At 43.3% G+C, this 21,778-nt stretch overlaps 1 protein-coding gene across 1 annotated transcript in view; it reads left to right on the top strand.

Annotated features, from left to right (window-relative positions):
- Positions 1–15,940, top strand: part of UHRF2 (ubiquitin like with PHD and ring finger domains 2) — a 145,609-nt gene extending 129,669 nt beyond the window's left edge. The window contains exons 11-16 of the mRNA XM_075931614.1: positions 3,054–3,216; positions 3,723–3,860; positions 4,592–4,715; positions 5,190–5,353; positions 11,083–11,181; positions 14,840–15,940. Of these exons, the coding sequence (XP_075787729.1) occupies positions 3,054–3,216; positions 3,723–3,860; positions 4,592–4,715; positions 5,190–5,353; positions 11,083–11,181; positions 14,840–14,986 (835 nt within the window). The 3' untranslated portion in view covers positions 14,987–15,940. The remainder of the gene's footprint in view (positions 1–3,053; positions 3,217–3,722; positions 3,861–4,591; positions 4,716–5,189; positions 5,354–11,082; positions 11,182–14,839) is intronic.
- The last annotated feature ends 5,838 nt before the right edge of the window (positions 15,941–21,778 follow it).

Genomic DNA, 21,778 nt, shown 5'->3' with positions numbered 1-21,778 from the left:
GGAAATCTGGAAATTTGTGCCTATAATGCAGTGCATCAAAACAGATGGGAGACTGCTATACTCTGTGCTCCACATGCTGGTGCCCAAACAGTGAAGAAGGGAAGGAACAGCCTTAATAGAATACTGAGGGATGTGAAAGGGGGCAACAAAAACTAAGGTTAGGGCGGTTCAGAAATATAGGTGGTTTGACAAAGCCCTGGCTGGGTTGATTTAGTTGGGATTGGTCCTGCCTTGGGCAGGGGTCTGGACTTGATGACCACCTGAGGTCTCTTCCAGCTCTATGATAGGGATAGGATCCGGCTTGGTTGACCGTGCTAGAGGAGTTTTGGATAGGCAGCCTTAATACAATCATTTCTTAGTATTTGCATCTTCGGTTTTTTAACTTTACTGTTTTTTATGTACAGTAAAGTCTCAGTTATCTGACTTAGGACTGGAGGATGGTCGGATAACTGGAAATGTCGAATAATAGGGACGACGCTGGCTCATGGCGGGGCAGGAGCTCGGCGCGCTCTGGCAGAGGGTCAGGAGCAGAGCAGCAATGGTAGCAGGTGGCTGGGGGGAGGGGTCCTCCCAGGCGGGCTCCGCTCTTTGTTTCGGGGGCAGTTGGCACACATGCTGGCCCCTCCCCGGCAGATTCCGGATGCTGCGTCCTCGTGAGGGGCCGTGTCCTCCCCCTTCCTCTTCTCCCTCCTCCCCCGGGCCGCCTGGATGTATCCAATGCCCTGGCGCTCCTGCCTCTCCTCAGCCTGGTGGCGGCCCCTCCCTTCGCCAACCATCCAGCCCCCTTCCCTTCCTGCCTCAGCCTGGACTCCCTGCTTTGGCTGGGAGCCAGGCTCACTCCACAGGGGGGCAACTCCCTCCCCTGCCCGCAAAGTTTTGTGAGGGGGAAGCAGGTCCAGGCCTGCTCCTAAAAGCGGGGCCGCTAATGCGGCAGAACGGCCAGGATTGGGGCCAGAGCGGGGCACGGGCCCAGCATACCTGAGCGCCAGGAGAGCCCGCAGTGTGGGTGTGAGCTGCCCCAGGCGTGGGGTGGGGCGGTAAGGTTTCCAAGCCCGCACTGTGTGCCGGGCTGAGGGGAGCCCCCACAGACCTGCCAACCAGAGCTCCTGCCCAACCCTGGAAAAAGGAAAAGCAAGGCCTTGTGGTATGAAGTGTCCCTGGAGCCCCTTGCAGTCACGTGACAGGCGGCACCTGTCAGATAAAACGCAATGTCGGATAAGTGAAGGTCGGAAAATCAAGACTCTGCTGTAGTATTTTTGTGTTTGTGTTCCCCTGCTACTGCTATCTTCAAGTGGTCCCTCAGAGCTGTAGTTGCTTTTTTGGGAGGAGGAGGATAGGGGGGTTCCCTATTATCAGATGAAGTGATTGTAATAAGTGCTTCAAAAGTGCTCTTGTTTGTTTTTTTTGTTTGTTTGTTTTACTCAGAAAATTCCTTACAATTTATAAACTCTACCTTATTTACATAGAATTACTGACAATGTGATGATGCTTTCCCCAACCATTATAGCATAATAACAAAGAAATTTCTGATGACATCTCTGATGCAGTGCATCAATGCCCTGGCTATCCGTTGATTGTCATTCTCAGGCAGGAAAACAAATCTATTACAGCTCTCCTGAGCTACTGCATTAAACCAGTGGTCCCCAACCTTTTGGGGCTGCCATGCGCCCCGGGGTGGGGGCCGCCCGTGCGCTGTGCGCCCTGGGGGCGGGGGCCCGCCCACGCATGTGCCGGCCTAGATTGTTCGTCAGGTGCACATAAATGTCCCGGCGGGTGCCATGGTGCCCTTGGGCACCATGTTGGGGACCACTGCATTAAACGCTTTCACTTGTTCTTTAACTGCATTTTTTTCATGTTAGCCTTCTCATAGCTCCACCAAAATGTTCAGGATCGCTGTCATTTATGCAGTACATCCAGAAACATTTCTTTTTGTACTGAAGAAAGAAAAGCCTATTAACCTGAGATTTTAATAAAAATCACTTCTGCTTTTTGATGATGCATCAGTTTCCCACTATACAGCAATGCATTTAGATGCAGCCATTACCCCCAACCTCTCCACAATGAGGTTTAACAGGTAGTTCAAAATAGGGCTTTATTTCGAACGCCCGTTTCATTGCCGCATGTAGACGCGGGCAGTTATTCTGGCCTTGTAAATTTAAAAAATGGCGCCCGGCCGAGAAGATGCAAATCAAGCACGGGATATTTAAATTCCGGGCTTGATTTGCAATTCCAAATGCCTACATTTGCAGCCCTATTCCAAAATAGGCTGCAAGTGTAGACATACCCTTAGTGAAATTCCTTAGAGTTCAGACAGTGATGAATTCCTTACCAGAAAACTGGTTCATTTTCTGTAGGTTTTTACCCCGAAATAATGAAAAATTTTCAAAGCATTATTTATTGGGTAGCCACTGAAAAAAAGTCCATGAGAGGAAGTTTCAGGGCCTGAGTCAACTAATTTAGGGATGTGGTACAATGCAGACATTCCTGCTCTTGAGTATGAGCTTTTGAAACCTGGTGGATGGTCATTGGCCTATTCTTAAAATTGTTATTGGTCACATAATACTGATTGTTTAGCAGTTTCACAGACCAAGAAAAGCAATGCTTTAGCTATTGACATTCGTTGAACGGTTATTGAATACCTTTTCCTGATGCAACTTTTGGCAGGTTTTATATCTTCAGGTGTGTGTGGTGGGGAGGGTTGGCAACAATACTAGTTCCTATCTTGTTTTTGTAAAGATGCTATATTAAAAAAACCCTGATAACCTGAAATGATGTGGAAAGAAGAATATTGAGATATAAGTTTAGCTTTAGCTGATGCTGGTCATTTAGAAATTATAAATCCTTATACATTATTGAGAAATAATTATTCTAAAATATGAAAAATGTTCAGCTTTTTGCATACCTTCAAAGGAATAAGTTTGTTTTGTTACCCTTCTATTAGTTGGTGAAGGCATAATGTGGCAAAGCAAATAGTGTGACCAAGTCATATACATGTTGAAAGCGTATATTTTATGATTCGTTATCTTATATGAGGACTTTTGGATATGTTTTAGGGCACTGGCCCTAAACTGTGATGCACCATTGGATGATAAAAATGGAGCAGAGTCTAAGAACTGGAGAGCTGGTAAACCAGTTCGAGTGGTGCGCAGTTCCAAAGGACGAAGAATCAGCAAATACGCCCCTGAGGAAGGCAATAGATATGATGGCATTTATAAGGTACACAGTTTTCTGCTTTATACCTTGTTGCATTTTAAGAGTAAAATACAGATTAGATTCTAAGTGTTTCATATCATGGCCTTTATTACCACATTGGAAGAAAGTGATCATGGTGTCTTAGTAAAGATTATGTGTCTTAAGTAATTCTATGAAGACCATTTGAAATGAAAGTATTCAAAGTAATAATAATATAAAATAGTCCCCCTTAGACTCTGGTATTGTGGGGAGCGTGTGTCTGCTTTCTCAGTCAGGGGCCATGTTAGGGAGGGGGTTTGGGTATTTTTGCTTCTGACTTGTGTGCAGCCCCCAACTGATTTTTCTGTGGGTCAGTGGCCCCTGACCCAAAAAAGGTTCCCCACCCTTGGTTTATAGCAAAATAATGAAAATCCAGTGAAGTGAGACTTATGGCAAGATTTGTTGGCTGTGATTTAAGGGCCTAATATGACACAACTTTATACGCTGTTAGAGAAAATACATAAACTAGTACTAAAACTTCTGTGATTTAGGTGGTGAAATATTGGCCAGAAATTGGAAAATGTGGATTCTTAGTTTGGCGTTACCTTCTGAGAAGAGATGATGTTGAACCTGCACCTTGGACCTCAGAAGGAATAGAACGATCAAAGAAATTGGGTCTGAATGTACAGGTTAGAATCTAAATTCACAAATACGTTTTAATGTTTTGTTCAAATAAGTTGTATCTAATCATTAAATTACCTTGCTTTTATATATTTGTGACTATTTGAGACCCCAACAAGACAACCCTTATTCACTTTGAATAGTAGTCATATGAATTGTTCCATTGTTACTCTCTTGATAACTTTGAAAACAAAGATGTACCTGTCTGTTGTTTTTCTCTGTGTGTACCCGGTGAGTGTGGAGCTCACTTACAGAGAAGCCAGTCTCTGAGGATTGCAGAAACTTTGGGCAATTGAAAACTCCTTTCACATTAGTTTTCCCCTTTCCGTCCCTGCCCTTCCTTTCCAAGTAGCTTGCCAACTCCCTATTTTGGACCTGGAAAGATTGAAGGCAGTATTGCCTTTCTCAACAGGCCAGCCTTTTCCTTGGATGGATTATATTACCACAAAGTCAGCATCTTCAGCTTTAACTCTATGGTTTGTGGCGTTTTGAAGGCCATGGATATCTTCCACTGAAATGGTCCTTCGTACATCAAGCTTCATCAGTTCTTTATGACTGAATTACAGTTCATTAAAAATAGATGTTACATATGTAACTTCATTTTTTTGCTTATGTGAGTCCTTTGAATTTATTTCAATGCGTAGGTTTAGTGGTGGAAGTTTTCTTTGGAAATGGACATCCCTGAATTCCAGCAAGTTTTGTGTTAACTTTTAAAAAATAAATCTGTTTTTCTGTTTAGTATCCAGAAGGTTATCTGGAAGCCATGGCTAGTAAAGAGAAAAAAGATAAGGTTAAAAAGCAAACCGTGAAACAGGAGCCAACCAGACAGAGCAATGGAAACCAGAAAAGGTCAATTGATAATGGTATGTCTTTTTTTTTTTTTTTTTTTTAAAGATCGAGTTCTGTCAAGTTGTACATATTTACATTCAATAATATGAAAACTGTTCAAAAAAACGGGAAGTCATTTGGGATCAGAATGAAAAAACAAGGAAAAATCTTGGTAAAGCAAGTGTTCAACTAATTGTAAAAGATAAGTTTGTTCACATAAGATTGTGTTCAGTGCTGGAAAGGATAAAACTTCAGGGGAAAAGAAAATACTGCATCATTTCCCCCTACTTTCCTAACATGTTTTCTATTTCTTCAGAAGGAAAAAATGGACAGTCATTTATGTGCAGCTTTGTGATGCAGCCCAGAATAAAGCCCAACAATAGGAAGAATGTATTACAGTTTAGTTCACAAATGAGTTGCTTATTTAAGACTCGTGAAGTACTTTATTGTGTTCCCTTCCAACAGTTCAAACTAACACTCTGTTCACTGTGTGTGCTGATATTTTTCAGTAGGTATAGAAGAGCCTAAAATCACACCCAAAGCCATGAGAATGGGAGATGGAGGGAAAGGAGAGGCTTTCCAACTAACTCAGCAACAGCAGTGGTTGATTAGAGAAGACTGTATGAACCAGAAACTATGGGATGAAGTGCTTGCTTCACTTAAGGAAGGACCAGTATGTTGCAGCTTGCTTATTTTCTACATTTTCACACGAACCAGCATGTTAGCCTACATCATTTGAAAGAGAAGTTGTATAATCTTGTTTCTCATTCTTGAAACACACCAATGCTAATTTTTTAAAAAGATTTATTTATGATTTTGGAAAAAACCGTAATAGTAATACATTTGCTCTATCATCTTCTACATTGTGAATATATGTCCTGTGTCGTGATGCTGGCATGAGAAATAATACATAAAAAGAAAGATGAAGATAGTGCCACTAAAATAATTGACAACAAAATAATTTTTGTATTCTAAGTCAAAGAGGAAATGGGAGAGAACTGCTAGGAACATCTCCTGAAGGCTCATCCTGTAATTAGTTGTTTTTTTGGGGGTGTCAGCTCGCTTCAAGGTCCATCAATCTGCCAATAATCCAATCACTCCTTATTATGGGTAGCATCTTTGACGCCAGGTAGTCTGGTCTTCGCCCACACTCAACCTCCTCTTTCGGCCATCTGGTTCTGAGCAATAACTTTTGCACCATATCTTGACACATTCATGCCCTTTTCACACACATAAGCAATGTTACAAGGGCTCTCAAGGTTATGCGGCACAACATCTGCATTTGCAAAGCAAAGAGGCATTGTAAATCAAGCAATTAAGGCCTCAGCCTTCAACATCCCTTTAATCTCATTAACACTATCTTTTTACTTAGGCCCATTTACTAAATTCACTAATTTTAGTAGGGACAAATAAACATTTAACTAAAAGAGCTTAATTTAATATTACATTATTAAACTACATTACTATATTACTAAACCTAAAATACAAATATAAAAAGAATAAAACTTTCAGTTCCAACATATGGTGGCTCTGCAGACGGCTTTGGTTGTGTCAGACTTGGTGACTCAATCCATGGCATTGGCCATCTCGATGCAGCAGGTGGCTTGGCTCCTCCTCTCGGGCCTTTCACAGGATGCCCAGAACTCCATCCAGGACTTCCCCTTTAACACAGGTGTCCTGTTTGCAGAACAAACAGACACCAAATTACACTGGCTTTGGGACTGCTGTACTACCTTGTAAGAACCCGGGCCTGTATGTTCCTGGGATGGAGCTGCTAATCAACCAGAGGACAAGCATACCTTTTGAGGATGCACCCAACCACAGCATACCAGACTCATTAAATCCTCCCTGTTTGTTTTCCTCCAGATTCCACGCTTTCCTTCCAGCATGGAGAGACATTATTCAGACCACTGGGTTTTTAGCCACATTTCAGCATGGCTACAGACTCCAGCTCTCCTCCACCCAGCCCTCCCATTCACCTTCCCTTTCCCTCTTCAGGGACCCTTCCCATGAGTATCTCCTTGAACAGGAGCTGACTCAGTTGCTCCAAATGGGAGCGTGGAAAGAGTAATGTCTGGTCTCAAGGACCAGGGTTTCTACTCCCAATATTTTTTGGTTCGCAAGGCCAAAGAGGGCATTCATCCAATACTGGACTTGTGTAGCCTAAACAAGTATCTGGTCCTCTTCAAGTTCTGCATGGTCTCCCTAGCCTCCATTATCCCCAGCCTGAGGAACACAGGTACTTCCTATGATTCAAGGTAGGTCAGAACCACTACCAATTTACTATCCTGCCCTTAAGCCTGCTGATGGGCCCCCAACGGCTTCACTGATTCTGTTTGTCATTGTAGCATATCTGAGGTGCCAAGGTGTGCAGGTGTATCCTTACCTAGACGACTGGCTCATCAAGGAACTAATGAGGCTCAAGGTCCAGCATGATGTAGCACTCATATTGGACATGTGCTGCCACCTTGGTCACCTGGCAAACTAAAAGAAATCATTGTTAGTAAAGACCCGAAGGATTGAGTTCATTCGCACTATCTTGGGATTCCACCGTGGCCAGCGTGTTGCCCCTCCAAAAGAATTTTGAAGTCCTGTCGACCCTCTTAAAACCACGCGCTCACCCACCAACAACTCTCGTGTGAGTGAATCTGTGGATTCTTGGGCGCATGGCAGCCTACATGTACATTGTGCCCCTCACCAGGCTTAAGATGAGACCCCTCAAGCTGTAGCTAGCATCTGTGTATGCTCCAGCGAGGCACTCACTGGAAAAGGCAGTTGCCTGTTCACATAACTTGTGTTCTTCTAGATGTGTTGTTCATGCCTATTCCAGTCAGGTGTATGTGCATCGCGTGCACAGTTGTCAGAAACTTTGCCCTTAGCATCTCCCATAGAGTCAGCTATGGAGATCCCTAGAGTGGCGCCGCTATATTAGCGCATATATACCACTGCCAACCTTACCCTTCCCTTGGTTCCTTCTTGCTGGTTACTCTGTCAGTGAGAAAGGAGGGTGGGTATTGGAATGGACGTGAATAACACATCTTGAAGAACACCAGTTACAGGAACAGGCAACTGTCTTTTCTTCGAGTGCTTGTTCACGTCAATTCCAATCAGGTGACTCCCCAACTGCTGCCCCGTGGAGGTGGGGCTGGAGTTCAGAATCACAGATTGGATCACTGCCCTACCAACAGTTGCATCCTCCCTGGAATGCCTATCGATGGGGTAGTGGGCCATGAACATACATATAGAGGACCAAGTGGCTGCCCTACAGATCTCCTAAAGGGGACCTTGTTCCACAAATGCAGTCAACGAGCCATGTGCTGTAGTCAAGTGGCCTGTGACGGGTAGGATGTATAACCCCTGCCAGATCATAACAAATGCGTATGCACCACTATCCAGGATGATATACTCTGTGTGGAGACCAAATCCCCTTATATCAATTCTGCTATGGCCACAAACAGTTGCATGGATTTCCTGAATCGCTTTGGACAATTATTATAGAAAGCTAAGGCCCTTCTCACGTCTAGCATGGGCAGCACCCTTTGCCTAGTGCTAGAATGCAGTTTTGGATAGAAAACTGGGAGAAAGAGATCTTGACCCAGGTGGAACTGGAAGACCACCTTTAGTAAGGTGGTTGGGTGCAGCCTGAACTGCACGTTGTCCTTGTGGAAAACCACAATGGGTTCCGAGGAAAGAGCTCGAAGCTCAGACACCCTCTTCACCGAGGTGATAGCGACCAGAAAGCCCACCTTCAGAGAAAGATGAAGCAACAAACACTCAGCCATTAGTTCAGAGGGGGGTCCCATACGTTTATTGAGCACCAAGTTAACATCCCAAGTGGGTACAGATAAATAAGAATATGGATACCACCTATTTAAGCCTTTCCTAAACCCAGGTTACCATCGGATGACTGAACAGGGAATGGCGGGAGCACCCCGGGAGAAAAGCAGACACAGCTGCTAGGTGAACCTTGACCAAGGAGTGTGCTAGGCCCTTTGTTCGTAATGTAAATGTTTGTAAAGGTAATCCAATACCACTGGGATGGGTGCCCTTCTTGGGGAGAGATTCTGTTCTGCACACCAGGTAAAAAACCTCCTCCACTTGGCCAAGAACGCTGCCGTGGTGGAAGGCTTCCTGCTTCCCAATAAAATCTACTGCACCTAGGCCTGCATCGAAGCTCTAATGGATTGAACCATCCAGCTTCCATGCCATGAGATGGAGTGAGTGCAGGTCTGGGTGTCTGAGATGCCCCTGATGTTGAGTTAGGAGGTCTGGGTACAGGGGAAGGGCTATCAGCACCTCCACTGTCATGCATAAGCCACTTGCACATGGAACACGTCTTCAAGCCGAGAGTGTTAGGCATGCCCCAGCACACTGGAGGGGCTAACTGTCCTTGGGCACTTGCCCACTACGTCTTAAAACTGCTCAACTCGAAGGTAGAAGACAAGTTGAAATCACTATTCGCTTATTCACTAGGGACCAGGAGCTTGCCTAGGCAAGACAAGCAGGAGGTTCCAATGCCATCACGAATGTTAAGAAGGAACTGAGGGAGGGGTAGGTTCAGCTGAGATATATATGCACTAACACAGTGGTGCGCCACTACAGTTCTTCATAGCTGACCCAACGGGAGCTACTGGGGGAAAATTTCCAAATGCTCATGTATGCGATATGCATACACCTGATTGGAATCGACGTGAACAAGCACTCAAAGATTGCTGGATCACTTCCTGCGAATACTCGTGGTGGATCATGAGAGAATATGTTATATCCGTTATATTTCATCAGCAGCCACATTCGACAGAATTCATGGCCGATGCTTTCAATCATGGGTAGGGTGTCCACGTGGATACTCTATGGATCCAAGAAGAGGCTACAGAAATTATGACCCTCCATATAAATATAAAAGAGCTCAGGGTGGTCAGAAATGTGTACATAGTGTTTCTTACTCACTTCTCAGGCAAGATGGTCCGGTTCCTTACTGACAATACAGCCACAGTGTACTGCATCAACAGACAGGGAGGTGCAAAGAAGCAATGCGCCTTTGGCAATTCTGCAATCTCCACAACATTGTTCTGGGGCTGTGTCACCTTCCTGCAGTGTGGAACACTGTCTCGGACCATCTCAGCAGAGAATTCTTACCATGAGCGGACTTTTCACCCTGACATCGCCTGCTCTCCCCTCCACAGGATGGGGTTCTCCCCAGTGGATCTCTTTGCAATAAGGGAGAATTCAAGAAATAGCAATTTCTGCTACCAGTTCAGTCTCCATGCCGGATCCCTTTCTGTTCGCATGGTCAGAAAGCCTTCTCTACACCTTCCCACCGTTTCCCCTCATCAGAAAAGTCCTACAGAAAATCAAACGGGACAAGACAACTGTGATTTTTATTGTGCCAGCCTGGCCCTGCCAGCACTGGTTCAGCTGCTCATGACCCTAGTGTCCCGTAGCCCCTTTGTCCTGACTTCTTATCCAAGGCCCATGAGCACCTGCTGCACCTGGACTTCTGGCAACTTCACCTTACTGTGTGGTTTCCCCATTGGCTGAACGTCCAGGAGCTGGCCGGTTCAGACAAAATTCAGAGGGTACTCCTTGAAAGCAGAGAACTCCCAATACACTTGTGTTTCTCCTCATGGGCTCAGCAAAGATACATAATCCTGTCTGAGGCTTCTGTGACTATCTTCTCCATCTAAGGCCTCAGTGAGGGTCCAACTAGCCACCATTTCTGCATTTCATCTACCAATTCAAGGTCGCTCTGTCTTTTCCCACAACATCACATCTCAGTTTTTGAAGGGTCTAGAAAGACTTTTCCCTCAAATCCGAGGCGCCGCCCCCCCCCCCCCCCCCAATATGCAGTGGGATCTAAACCTGATCTTGGTGCAAGGCTCATTGGTTTGCCATTCAAGTCACTTGCCATATGTATTCTTTTGCTGCTTTGATTTAAGGTGGTCGTCTTGGTGGTGATTATTTTGCTACAGGGATGTCAGAGCTCTGTGCTTTAGCCTCCCTACATCTGCTTCTTCAAGGATAAGGTTTCACTTCAGCCTCATCCAGCATTCCATCTTGATCAGGACATTTTTCTAACCTGTCTTTTATCCCAAGCCTCACGCAAACAAAGAGCAAAGGTGTATTCATGCTCTGGATGTCAGGCGAGCACTGGTGTTCTACTTGAAAGGAACCAGGCCCTTCTGCAAATCCACACGCTTCTTTCTGACTTATGCAGAGCATTTTAAGTAGATGTGATTACTACATTAATAAGGCAATTGATTTGCCCTTGTTAAAAACTGCATTAGCTATGGTAATTTTAGACAATCTGCACAAAGGTATTATTCCTAGGAGTTTGCCAGGTTGATGGATGTCCCCTTAGTAGAATATTCTCATCCATTTTTTCTTTCTTTTGCCTTACACTAGAATTTTCTGAAGAAACTGGAACAATCCTTTATGTGTGTCTGCTGCCAGGAGCTAGTGTACCAGCCAGTGACAACAGAGTGCCTCCATAATGTCTGTAAAGTAAGTACAAGTTGGACCTCCCTGGTCTGGCACCCTGAGAATCTGACTGGTCCTGAATGAGGGAATTTGCTAGACCTAGGGAGGCCAATTCCATCCCTCTGCTGATGGGACTTAGGGCTCTCCCGGAGTCCCATCAGCAGACCTAGAGGCATTCCTTTGCCCCCAGGCTACCAGCTCCGCCGGCCAATCCCCACCACTGCAGCTCTGCTGCCCTGTGACCTTCAGGTTCCACTCACTCTAGGGCTTCCACAGCTCCAGTGCCCAGGGACTGCCCTGGCACTGTCCCATGATCGCCACGGCTGGGTTACCGTGGCGCTCAGACACCAAAACTGCCAGCTCTGGGGTGCCAGGACTGCTATGGCTCTGGAGCTGCCAGGTCTCCACTCACCAGGGCTGCTGCGGCTTCCTAGCTCCAGTGCTGCCAAGGCTTGAGGCATCGAGGGGTGGGGGAGTTCAGGGCTGCTGCAGTAGCTGAGGCTCTGCTCCTTATGGCCACCATGACTTCCACAGCTTTGCTACCCCTGGGTTGCCGGAGCTGCTGTGGATCCACTGCTTTGGAGCCACCATGGCTCTGCTGTCCCAGGGCTGCCATGGCTAATGCCATGGCCACCCAGCCCTCTGGTCCAGTGGCTTTCTGGTCCAGCAATATCCGTGATCCTGCTGGACCACGGATGCTGGCGAACCAGAGAGTCCTGGGAAAGAGAGTGAAGCTGTACCATCTCTGTACTACTCTGGGTTGAGCTTGGTAGTCTGTTAAAATCCGTAAAGACTTTGCATATACATAGAGAGAGAGAGAGAGAGAGAGAGAGAGAGAGAAAGTGTGTGGGGAGAGGAGGGGGGTGTATACGCACACACTGCATTGTGCATGTCATATCTGCTTCAGTCAGTTATCTTTGTAGTATAGATCTTCTCTTCCAATATGTTTTTATGTGATAAGCTATATGGTCATGGTTACAGAGATGTGTATGCCTGAGAATAGTTCTGCCATTGCATTGTAATTTTAGATTATTGATTTACTAGCTCTGTAGAAGAGGAACAACTTAACTGTACTTGGATCATTATATCTTCCACATACAAAATCTACTCATAGAAGTTTAATTTTTAAGGCAAGTGTTAGCACCTCATATAACACAAGTCACTTATTATCATTTATTATATGGATCACCAAGATGTCCTGGGCAAAAAAATAGATTCTATTGTTCTAGATGTTGCACAAACACATAAGAAGACCAAGCTACATTCGTTTTTATTTATATTATTACTATTAAGCCAGGTCTACCACAGCAGGATGATTAAATAGAAGTAAGGGGAGGGGGGAAGAGGAGGTGGATGGGGGAAGAGAGCTGGATAAGTGGTGAGGATCCCAGAGCGCAAGGATAATAAAAGTGTCAACACAATGGCCATGAGGGAAGAAAACAATGTCCAAAGTTCAAATTATAAAATAATAGTTTGCTAACATAACTGCTGTTCAGGGGATGAGATTCTCCTTGTCCCTGCTGCTGCTCTTAGTTAAGTCCTTGCTGCTTCCAAAGGCTGGTTCTGTCCATGAGGTTCTGCTCTAGCTACTCTACCCACATATGTAGGGAAGGAGTAGAGAGGCAACTATGAGATCTGGGGATAACAGATAAGCGAAGTGGATTTTTATTTGTAAATTTTTGATATTCTCCGGAATGAAGTGTGTATGATTAATCTACATATCCCCTCTTGGGGACTGAATATTGGGTTCTTTCATAAAGATTAGATGGATTGTATGTGGTTTTTGTTTAGTGCAGTGGTCTCCAACCTTTTTACATGCAAGATCACTTTTTAAATGTCATGGCAAGCCAGGATCTACCCCCATCCTTTCCCCAAGACCTCACCCCTTTCTTGTGGCCCTGCCCTCTCCAAACCTTTCCGCAGACTACCTGTTGCTCATGGAAACTCAGCATTAATTGCATAATTACTTCTGAAGCCATTTTGCTAGTTCTGCAGCAGGGGAAAACGGTTTAATTTAAATGATTAAACAGTTAAGCATTTTAGCAAACAAACTCCTCCGAAAACCCCCAGCCCTCACTGATGTGGCCCCCAACTGAGACACCTCACTGCTCTCTGCTTCAGCCCCCACATGGTGTGGAGAAGAGACAGGGAGGACTGAGGTTCAGGGCTTCCCAAAGGCCAGATTTACTCTGGGGTTCCAGAGTTAGTGGCTTTTGTGGAGCACCTTAGGCTCTGGGATGTAAACAAAAGTGAGGGGCTCAATATGCAGGACAGGACTGCCAGCTAGTGGGATGGGGATGCAGGAGGTGGTGTGCAGGACTGAGGGAGTTCGGTGGCAGGAGAGAGTGTGGAGTGGGGGTGGGAGAGGGAGTTTGGTAGCAGAAGGGGGTTGGGGCAGTAATCCAGAAATGATGAAAGGTGAGAATGCAGCCGAATAGCTAGTTGGGGGGAGGGGGGGAAGGGGGAGAGCAAAGAAGTAGGGAGTAAAGTAAAGTGCAGCTTCTGCAAAATTCACATCTTCCCTCTGCTCCAGCCTCACTCCCCTCAGCCCCATGATCCCCTGCATTGCCCCATGCCGATCAGTGTAAACCCCTGTCCCCTCCCATCCTGCCCCCGCATCCTCCTTCACTCCACTTACTGTCCCCACATCCCTATGCCCACATCCCTGAGACTTGCAGCCTCCTGGGAGTAGCGCTGGGGCGAGGAGAGCTGGGGGGTGAGGGTGGTGGGGAGAGGTGGAGTTGAGTCTCTTCGCTGCCCAGCTCAGCCCTTTGCCTGCAGGCAGCGGCTCTGAAGCTAGAGCAGGCAGAGCCAAGGGCTGCCCAGGTTTGGCTCCAACTTGGACAGGCACAGCAGGGTGTTGGGGAAGGGGCACCCCAAACCTGCACACAGTCCGCAGGGAACAGTGCAGCGTTTCACGGTGCGCCACATATGCCAGCCACCTAAACCAAGCTCTGCAGAGCAGGCCCACCCCCACCTCCACCCCCTCCTGGAGCAGGGGACAAGCCAGGGATGTACCCTTGTGTGCATGCATGTGCCTCTGCCCCCCGCCCCCTTTCCAGCCGGTAAGTTAACGAAGAGGGGCAGCCACCCCTCTTTGATCCCGCCCAGCTGGCAAGTGGTTTAGTGCTTGCTCCATTACATATTTGCCCTGGATTCTTTTGTCTCATGTACAATTAGTAAGCTTTACAAAAAGTTTTTTTTAAGTATTTAAATAATTAAAAACATTAAAAAATAAAAAGAAAATGGCTACTTAGTTGCCATTGTAGTGAGGAAAAGATTTGCAACCTAAGTTAGATAAATTAGATACGAGCTAGAATTGCATATTCAAAGTCATAGCTTGAAATGAAAGGCTGGGATGTTTAAGAAGTTTAGCAGGAATGTAGAAAGACTCTGCAGATGGAGCTCTTCTACCCTCAGAGAGGTGGAGGGCTGAGGGAAGTGCAGTCCTTTCTTGGTGACACTGCTTTCATTCATGCCAGACCCACTGGCTTTTACTGTAGCCAAGAACAGAGTACTTTAAGTTATTGTCCTGTATAAAGGCAGAAATGTGTATCAGAAGACTTAGTAACAGCGTAGTAACTGTTCTAGCTATGCTGAGCACTACATTTGCTCTCTAGTAGTTGCTTAGCTAGTTTCAGCACAATGCAAAAGCTGTAATTTTTTTCCTTGCCTGTTTTAGAGCTGTTTACAGCGCTCCTTTCGAGCTGAAGTCTTCACCTGCCCTGCCTGCCGCCATGACCTTGGGAAGGGCTACACCATGGTTCCCAACAAGATACTGCAGACACTACTTGACCAGTTCTTCCCTGGTTACAGCAAAGGACGATGATATGTTCAGCTCCTGCCTGACTTCTCCCAGTGACTTTATAGACAATAAAGGAGAATAAACATGGGAAATTCAACAGTGGACCAGCCAGCTTGATGGGACTCAACATATTATCACATTCTGAAGCAGCTAGCTCTCTTCCCCCTACAGCCATCTCTTTTGTGTAGTGAGAACTCAAATTTTCAGCTGTCTTTCACCATCAAAGGTAGTTTTGTCCAGTTGACAACTAGTTTTTAAAAAGAAAAACAAAAGCCTCAGCTCTGACTGGTCGGCTGTAGCTGATGCTGATATTGTTTAGTTTTTGTAACTACCTCAGGACAGAGGAAAATAATTTGTGGGAATTAAAAACAGTTAAGTGAAGTTTTAGCTACACACTGCCTCCTGAATATTAGTTGTGCCTGGTCCATACAGTTTGATTTACAAAAAAGAGAAAAAAAGAAAAAAAAAGCAGCACTTAAACCAGCTTGATTAAAGAACAAAAAATTCTGTGGTGTGCATAATCCCTTTTTCTTTTTTCCCCATTATGCTGGGTTTTTTTGGTTTTGTTTTGGTTTTTTTTGGTTTTTTTTTTTTGCAGGCTGATTTTTAGTCTATTTTTTGTGAGCTTCATTGTGCTTTTTCTTGTATCTTATGCAAGTTGACTACTAATGACTAATGAGAACAATATGAATGCATTGTTGCTACATTAGTGTAAAGTGATCTGTGTTTTTTGCACTTAAGGAGGGTATTCAAGACACTCTAGTTGTGTAAAAAAGAATTCATCTGAAACAAGCCACTTTTGTATTAGTTAAAACTGTATGCTTTTAGTAGGTCTTGTATCAGTGGCAATACATTTACACAGCATTGAAGGCAGTGCTAGCTTGGAGAGGGTTCAAATCGCTTCATATTGTGATCTGAAATTTTATATACAGTATATTCCCCCAAAATATACATTAAATATTTTATGATTCAGACAAAGTTGCTAATTTTTGTTGCTTTGTAACACCCATGTAGCTTAAGTCATAATTAACAAAAAAGTACTTTTTTGCAGAAATGTTTTCTTCAAGTGGGCTTTTTATACATAAAATAAGGTATTATATGAACTTGCATTTCAAATTTTGAAGACAAATAATATATTGGGCCACAGACTTTTTTATTAAGGACAGAAGAGCTTAATCCATTGTTTTTAGGTTTTAACAGATATCTAATGGTCTCAATGTAATCCAAGGTTCGCGTTACTGGGGAGTTTCTGCCTTAGAGATACATTTCAAACCAAGGATTTAAAATAAACCCAAACCCTATTTTGATTAGATCTTCTTTTTATATCTTGGCAGCAATGAATTCAGTGGTTTAAAGCGGTTTTCTGTTCTGACACACATGCACGATCTAAATGTGAAACTGTTGTTTGTCTTATGAAAACTGGAGGAGAAACGAATCACTTTATTCCTTCTAATTATTGGCCTTGGAATAGGTATCTGATAAGCTTGGACCAGCATTATTTTTAACCCATTTAGCAAGCAACTAATATTGTATTTGACCCGTAATCCGTTAAAGCTTCCTATGTAAAGTAAAATTTCATTCATTGACAATTTCCACTGCAAGTTTACTAATGCAAAATGTACTGGCACCAATGTTAGCATCTTCTATTGCTGAACAAAAATCAGAGGAAATAGGATAATTATTCTCCCTTTGATTGTTTTCTATATTTAATATAGAATAAAATTGGTTCTAACCTCATCCTTCAAACAGACCTGTGAACACTGAGACTCAGGCTTTCAGAGCAACCTTAAGAGTTAGATGCCCAAGTCCCTTTGATATTGACAGTTTCTTTCTGTAGGTTCATCTGAAAACAGTAACCTGACTATTCTTCTGGTTAAAATCTACACTGATTTGTAGTATGTCTTAATTATACACAGCATGCCCACTGTAGTGAAGTAGTCTACAATAGCTTGACATGTGAAAGATGCACACGCTCCATTCTGCATTATTTCCACACAATAGTTAGGTTCTGTAAAGTTTTTATGGTACCTTTCACGATAACCTTACTTGTTTGATGATGAGTAGCAATTAACACGCAGTTGACAGTCCTAACAGAGACTCACACTAACATATTAACATAAGATACTCCAAGACTAATAATAATGTACTATTCTAAGATAAAATCTCAAAGCTAGAAACTTTTCAATGGAAAAAGAACGATCTTCAGCAATAGTATGGTTTTCTAATTGTAGCATATTACCATTGTTCCTCAAGCTTTTCCTGAATGTTCATGTTGTGCCTCAAATTAAGATGAATAAGGAGAACAATACTTCAAATCTGAAGTGAGATTAAATTTTAAACAATCCGAACTGTTAGGTTTTATATGGGTATGTATACACTGCAGATATGTTCTGGAATAGCTTATTTCAAAATAGAGCATCCACACTACAGGGAAGCCTCAAAATTAGTCTGAGGCAGGGTCCTCTAATATGGACACATTAGGGTACATTCGATTTAGAGCCCCAGGAGGCCCTGGGGAGGAGCTATTTTGACATAGCAGCAGTGGAGCAGCCACACACCTTCTTCCAAAATTGCTTTTTCAGAAGAGGCATTATTCCTCATGGAATGAGGTTTACCAACATCAGAAAAAAACCTCAGTTTCAATTTTCTTTTGAAATAACACAATTGCTGTGGATGCTAGTATTGTTTTCCAGAAGAACGGTGCAGTGTAGATGCACCCACTGACTAAGTCTACACTCGCAGCTTCTTGTATAAAATATGCAAATGAGGCTAAGCATGGAATATTGCTGTCTCATTTGCATACTTAATGAGCTGCCATTTTTGCAGAAGAGGCTCTTGCGCCAGAAGGAGTTGTCTATACTGCCCCTTCTTGTGCAAAAAAACCCCTCTTGAGCAATGCCTTTATTCCTGAAGATGGCTGAGGCAGAAAGTTGGGGTGCAGGATTCAGCTGAGCATCTCTCAGGTGGTTCCCAATTGGTGGTGCAGTGGAGTTTGCCCTGGCTCTGTGCTTCCTGAACTGGTCAGCATGTATGGCATGTCAGTGGAGGACCCAGGCAGCTCTGGGCGGTGCTGCCCCCATAGCTCCTATTGACTGCAGTTTGTGACCACTGGAAGCTGTGGAACTGGGAACGGGGACAGCACATTGAGCTTCCTGATTGCTCTGCACCTAGAGACAACAGGGAAGGCTTGGGGCTTCCAGCCTGCAACACAGAGACTTGCCAGAGGCTGGATTTAATGAAGCAGCAGGCCAGATCCAGCCCGCAGACGGTAGGTTGTTACAACAGATGTATTCAATTAGGTGTTAATGTATCAAAGATAAAACGTGTTTTGCAAACTCCCCACACTGCAATACAATTCTTGCAAAAGTAATAGAATCATGATACTAACACATCTTGGATACTGAGGATGTGCTTTAGTAAATCAATTCAGAAAAGATGCGGTTGGCTGTAAATCTCCCATCATAAGACGGTGTATGGGCACCTGATGTGGAAGAGCAATAGCTACATTTTAAGAAAGCAGGGTAAGTTGTTTTCAAAAGAATCTTTATAGATTAAGGACCCATAATGACAATCAGTAATTAACAGAACCCAAATACCAAGGAAACTGATATTTTCCCATCGTTTGCAGGTCACTGCTTTTTTCTGACAAAAAGAAGTTTCTTCCTCTTTGCCATCAGCTGGACTCTCCATATATTTCCTATGTTTTCCCAGCATTCAATATTCCAATTTCCTTTACCTATCTCAATCAGGCATCCATAAACCTTTCCCCTGATCCCTCAACTTTCTGTGGCTGATGCTATCATGTATGCCTGTGAAGCCAACGTCCAGAATTTCTGTTTCAGCTCTCTACAGCTTCACCACCTACTGCTGAAAAGCTGCTAGAGAAGCCATAATTCTGTCCTTCTGCAGAAGTTGATGAGATTTACGAAGTGAAAGAATTGCACACCTTTTATGGCAGGTACAGTGCACTGCTGTTAGTTGGAAGAGGGGAGGGGAAAAGGAACTGTGTAGAGGCAGGAAGCCAGAATCATAAGGCCTATAGACATTTCTAAAAACAAAGACAATGGGTTTAGCAACTGAGACATATCCAGAGATATATATTGCCACTGTTTGGGGATGGACTAACTTGCCTCAGCTCATAGTTGGACCCAAGGATGGTATTAACCTGCTTAAAAGGTCCTGGTTTTCTGTGAAATGGTGACTAGTGGAAAAGAAGTGGAGGACTGTTGCATGCAGGAAGTAACCAGACAATGCAGCCGAAGTGGATGGAAATGAAACATTTTTCTCCCTGTTATGGCAAAATGGCAACTCCCAGTAATAACTTAAGCTTTGTCTGCAATAGGGATTCAGACCAGTTACATCCATTGGTCCCATGGCTGTGGGGTTCATGCCTGATTAAAAGTGTGCAGTGGGCACAATCACTCCATATTTTAGTTCAGTGTTTCTCAACCAGTGGTACGAGTACCCTTAGGGGTACTTGAGAGAAGTCCAGGGGATACATCAGCACAACCTAAATTTGGAGAAAACTGAATTTTTGTTTTCAGTTTTACAGCATTTTATTTTTCTCTTTATGCCCAGCTATGATTAAGTTGTTTTAAACAAATGTGTTGGAATAGTAGTAAAAAAATTGTCTGAAAACTGTAGTTAATAAGGGTACTTCGCTTTTTTTTATAAAGTACCCCTTTTAAAAAAAAATTGTAAGATACTATTCTATTTTACCCTCTATAGTCTAGATTTTTTCCCCGAGTGGCTGTGATCAAGGCTTTTCCATGAAGCAGACAAGGCCTGAGCTACAGTTCTTCTTTTAACTACTGAGAATGTTAATGGTTAACTGGTTAGCCTCCCCCTTAACATGTGATTAACCAGTGGGAGCTGGAGTTCCAGCCTACCCTGTTTAATCAATTAAACTTAGCATTAACTAATTAATGTAGTTAGTAAGGATGTACAATCTTGTTTAATTTTAGTAAGAGCCAATTCTATTATTCTTGCTGGAAAGTGTGAAATTAATACAACTGGACTGGTGAGAACATCATTTCTTTCTGTTCAGTCATTTCTTTTCTTCAAACACTCCAGGCAAACATCAGCTGAAAGAAAAGTCATTTTCCTAAAGCCAAAGCAGGCATTTTACAGATCCACTTAATTTGGCTCAGAAATAGTGTTAAAAAAACAAACCCCCCACACACACCCTTATCCGTGTCACTTACAATGACCACTTGTAAAGTTTTTGCTTTATTGTTCTATACAAACCTGTCCTATTATTCCCTGGAAAGTATTTGCCCCAGTGTGAAATTACAGCTGTCCAAGAGAACTGTTGCTTAGTATTTGTTAAGTAAACCTTGTCTAATATAAGCAGATGGTGTATTTTTCTCCATCCTGTGTTCCAGACATGCTGGGCCTCTTGTTTTGAGGCAGCACCTTGCAAAAGCTGCAGTGTTACATAAAGTATTTATTTGCATTGATTCAGGTTTGCTCATTAGAACAGGCTACAGCAGAGCCCGAGTGAGGTACTGTGGCAAAGTTGGGTGAGAGAGCCTGCATAGCTGATATATGCACTATGCAGTGCTCTATCTATTGCTGTCACTCTTAGTGCTATAAAGACATTTCATCCAGTTTGCTTACAGAGATCAAATGCTACTATTTGAACTTTGTACTCTGGAGCCTTGGGACTTTTCATTTTACAAATCATGCTCTGAATTTAAATGCAGCAAAACTATACTACTTCAAGCAGACCTTTTAAGTACTTTGTAGAGTGCAAGTATGGCGTTTAGAACCAAACTTGTGTTAAAGGGATTTTAAAATAAAGTTCCAGCAGATCCTCACTGCCTGCATTACTACTATAGTATTATAAAGAATTATTTGCTTCTTGGTGGATAGGATGGTGCAGTTTTTTGTGAAGAGGGTTAAGTATAGGTAAGTAACTCACTGAATATAGACTTTAATCTATATTATGTATTACTTAGAATTCCTGTTTTCTTTTACTGAATACATTTAGTTGCAAAGCCTATACTTCTGCAGCATTTCATTTAAGCACTATTAACTTCTATTAAATATCATGGTTTCACAGTTCAGTATGAACAGTAAGAATATTGCCTGTATGCACTGTGGTCAAGTTGGCAGCACAACGGAAACAAGATTTATATTTCATGATTGCAGATATGCAACCTGAGCACTAAGATATACAACAGTGACCTCAAAATGTAAGAACCTTTTGTCATGTAGAGACTAAAATGGCATTGAAATATTTGTAAAGGAATAAACTCATCTGTGTATTGGCACTATGATAATAAATTTAGGTTCAATTGCTGTAATTTATCCCCTGTATTGAGCTACCACTGTCCCTGTTGAACTTTGTACAGTTGGTACCAAGGCATCCTTAAAATCAAGTGAGTGTTTGTAAATATGGATACCTAGGTATTTTCCTACTCTATTGCCATTTCCTGTAAACTAGTGTAAGCTGTTCGCTCTCTTGCCTTGTCTAAAGAGTATAGTTCCTCACCCATTGAGAATAATGGTCTCCATAGCTTAGTTCCGAAGAATTGGCACAGGTATACCTGGTGGTTGTTCTACTCAGTACCTAGCATGACTTCACCATTTTTTTCTACAATTGGCTACTATATAATGGAATACAAAACTATGATATGCCAGGAGCTCTGATTCAGGATGAGGGGCAAGAATTATAAACAGCATTTTAACTATTTTAGTATTAAAAACTAAATGTTTTCATAGTGCAATTTCTGGAGAGCACCTTTCATTGTCAATTTTTTTTTGAAAAGTAGACATCTCACTAAAATGGAAATTCAGTTGTAAAGAGTTTAG

The sequence above is a fragment of the Pelodiscus sinensis genome, chromosome 6, assembly GCF_049634645.1.
Source record: "Pelodiscus sinensis isolate JC-2024 chromosome 6, ASM4963464v1, whole genome shotgun sequence".
Classification (NCBI taxonomy): domain Eukaryota; kingdom Metazoa; phylum Chordata; order Testudines; family Trionychidae; genus Pelodiscus; species Pelodiscus sinensis.
This window is presented reverse-complemented; position numbering and strand designations above follow the sequence as displayed.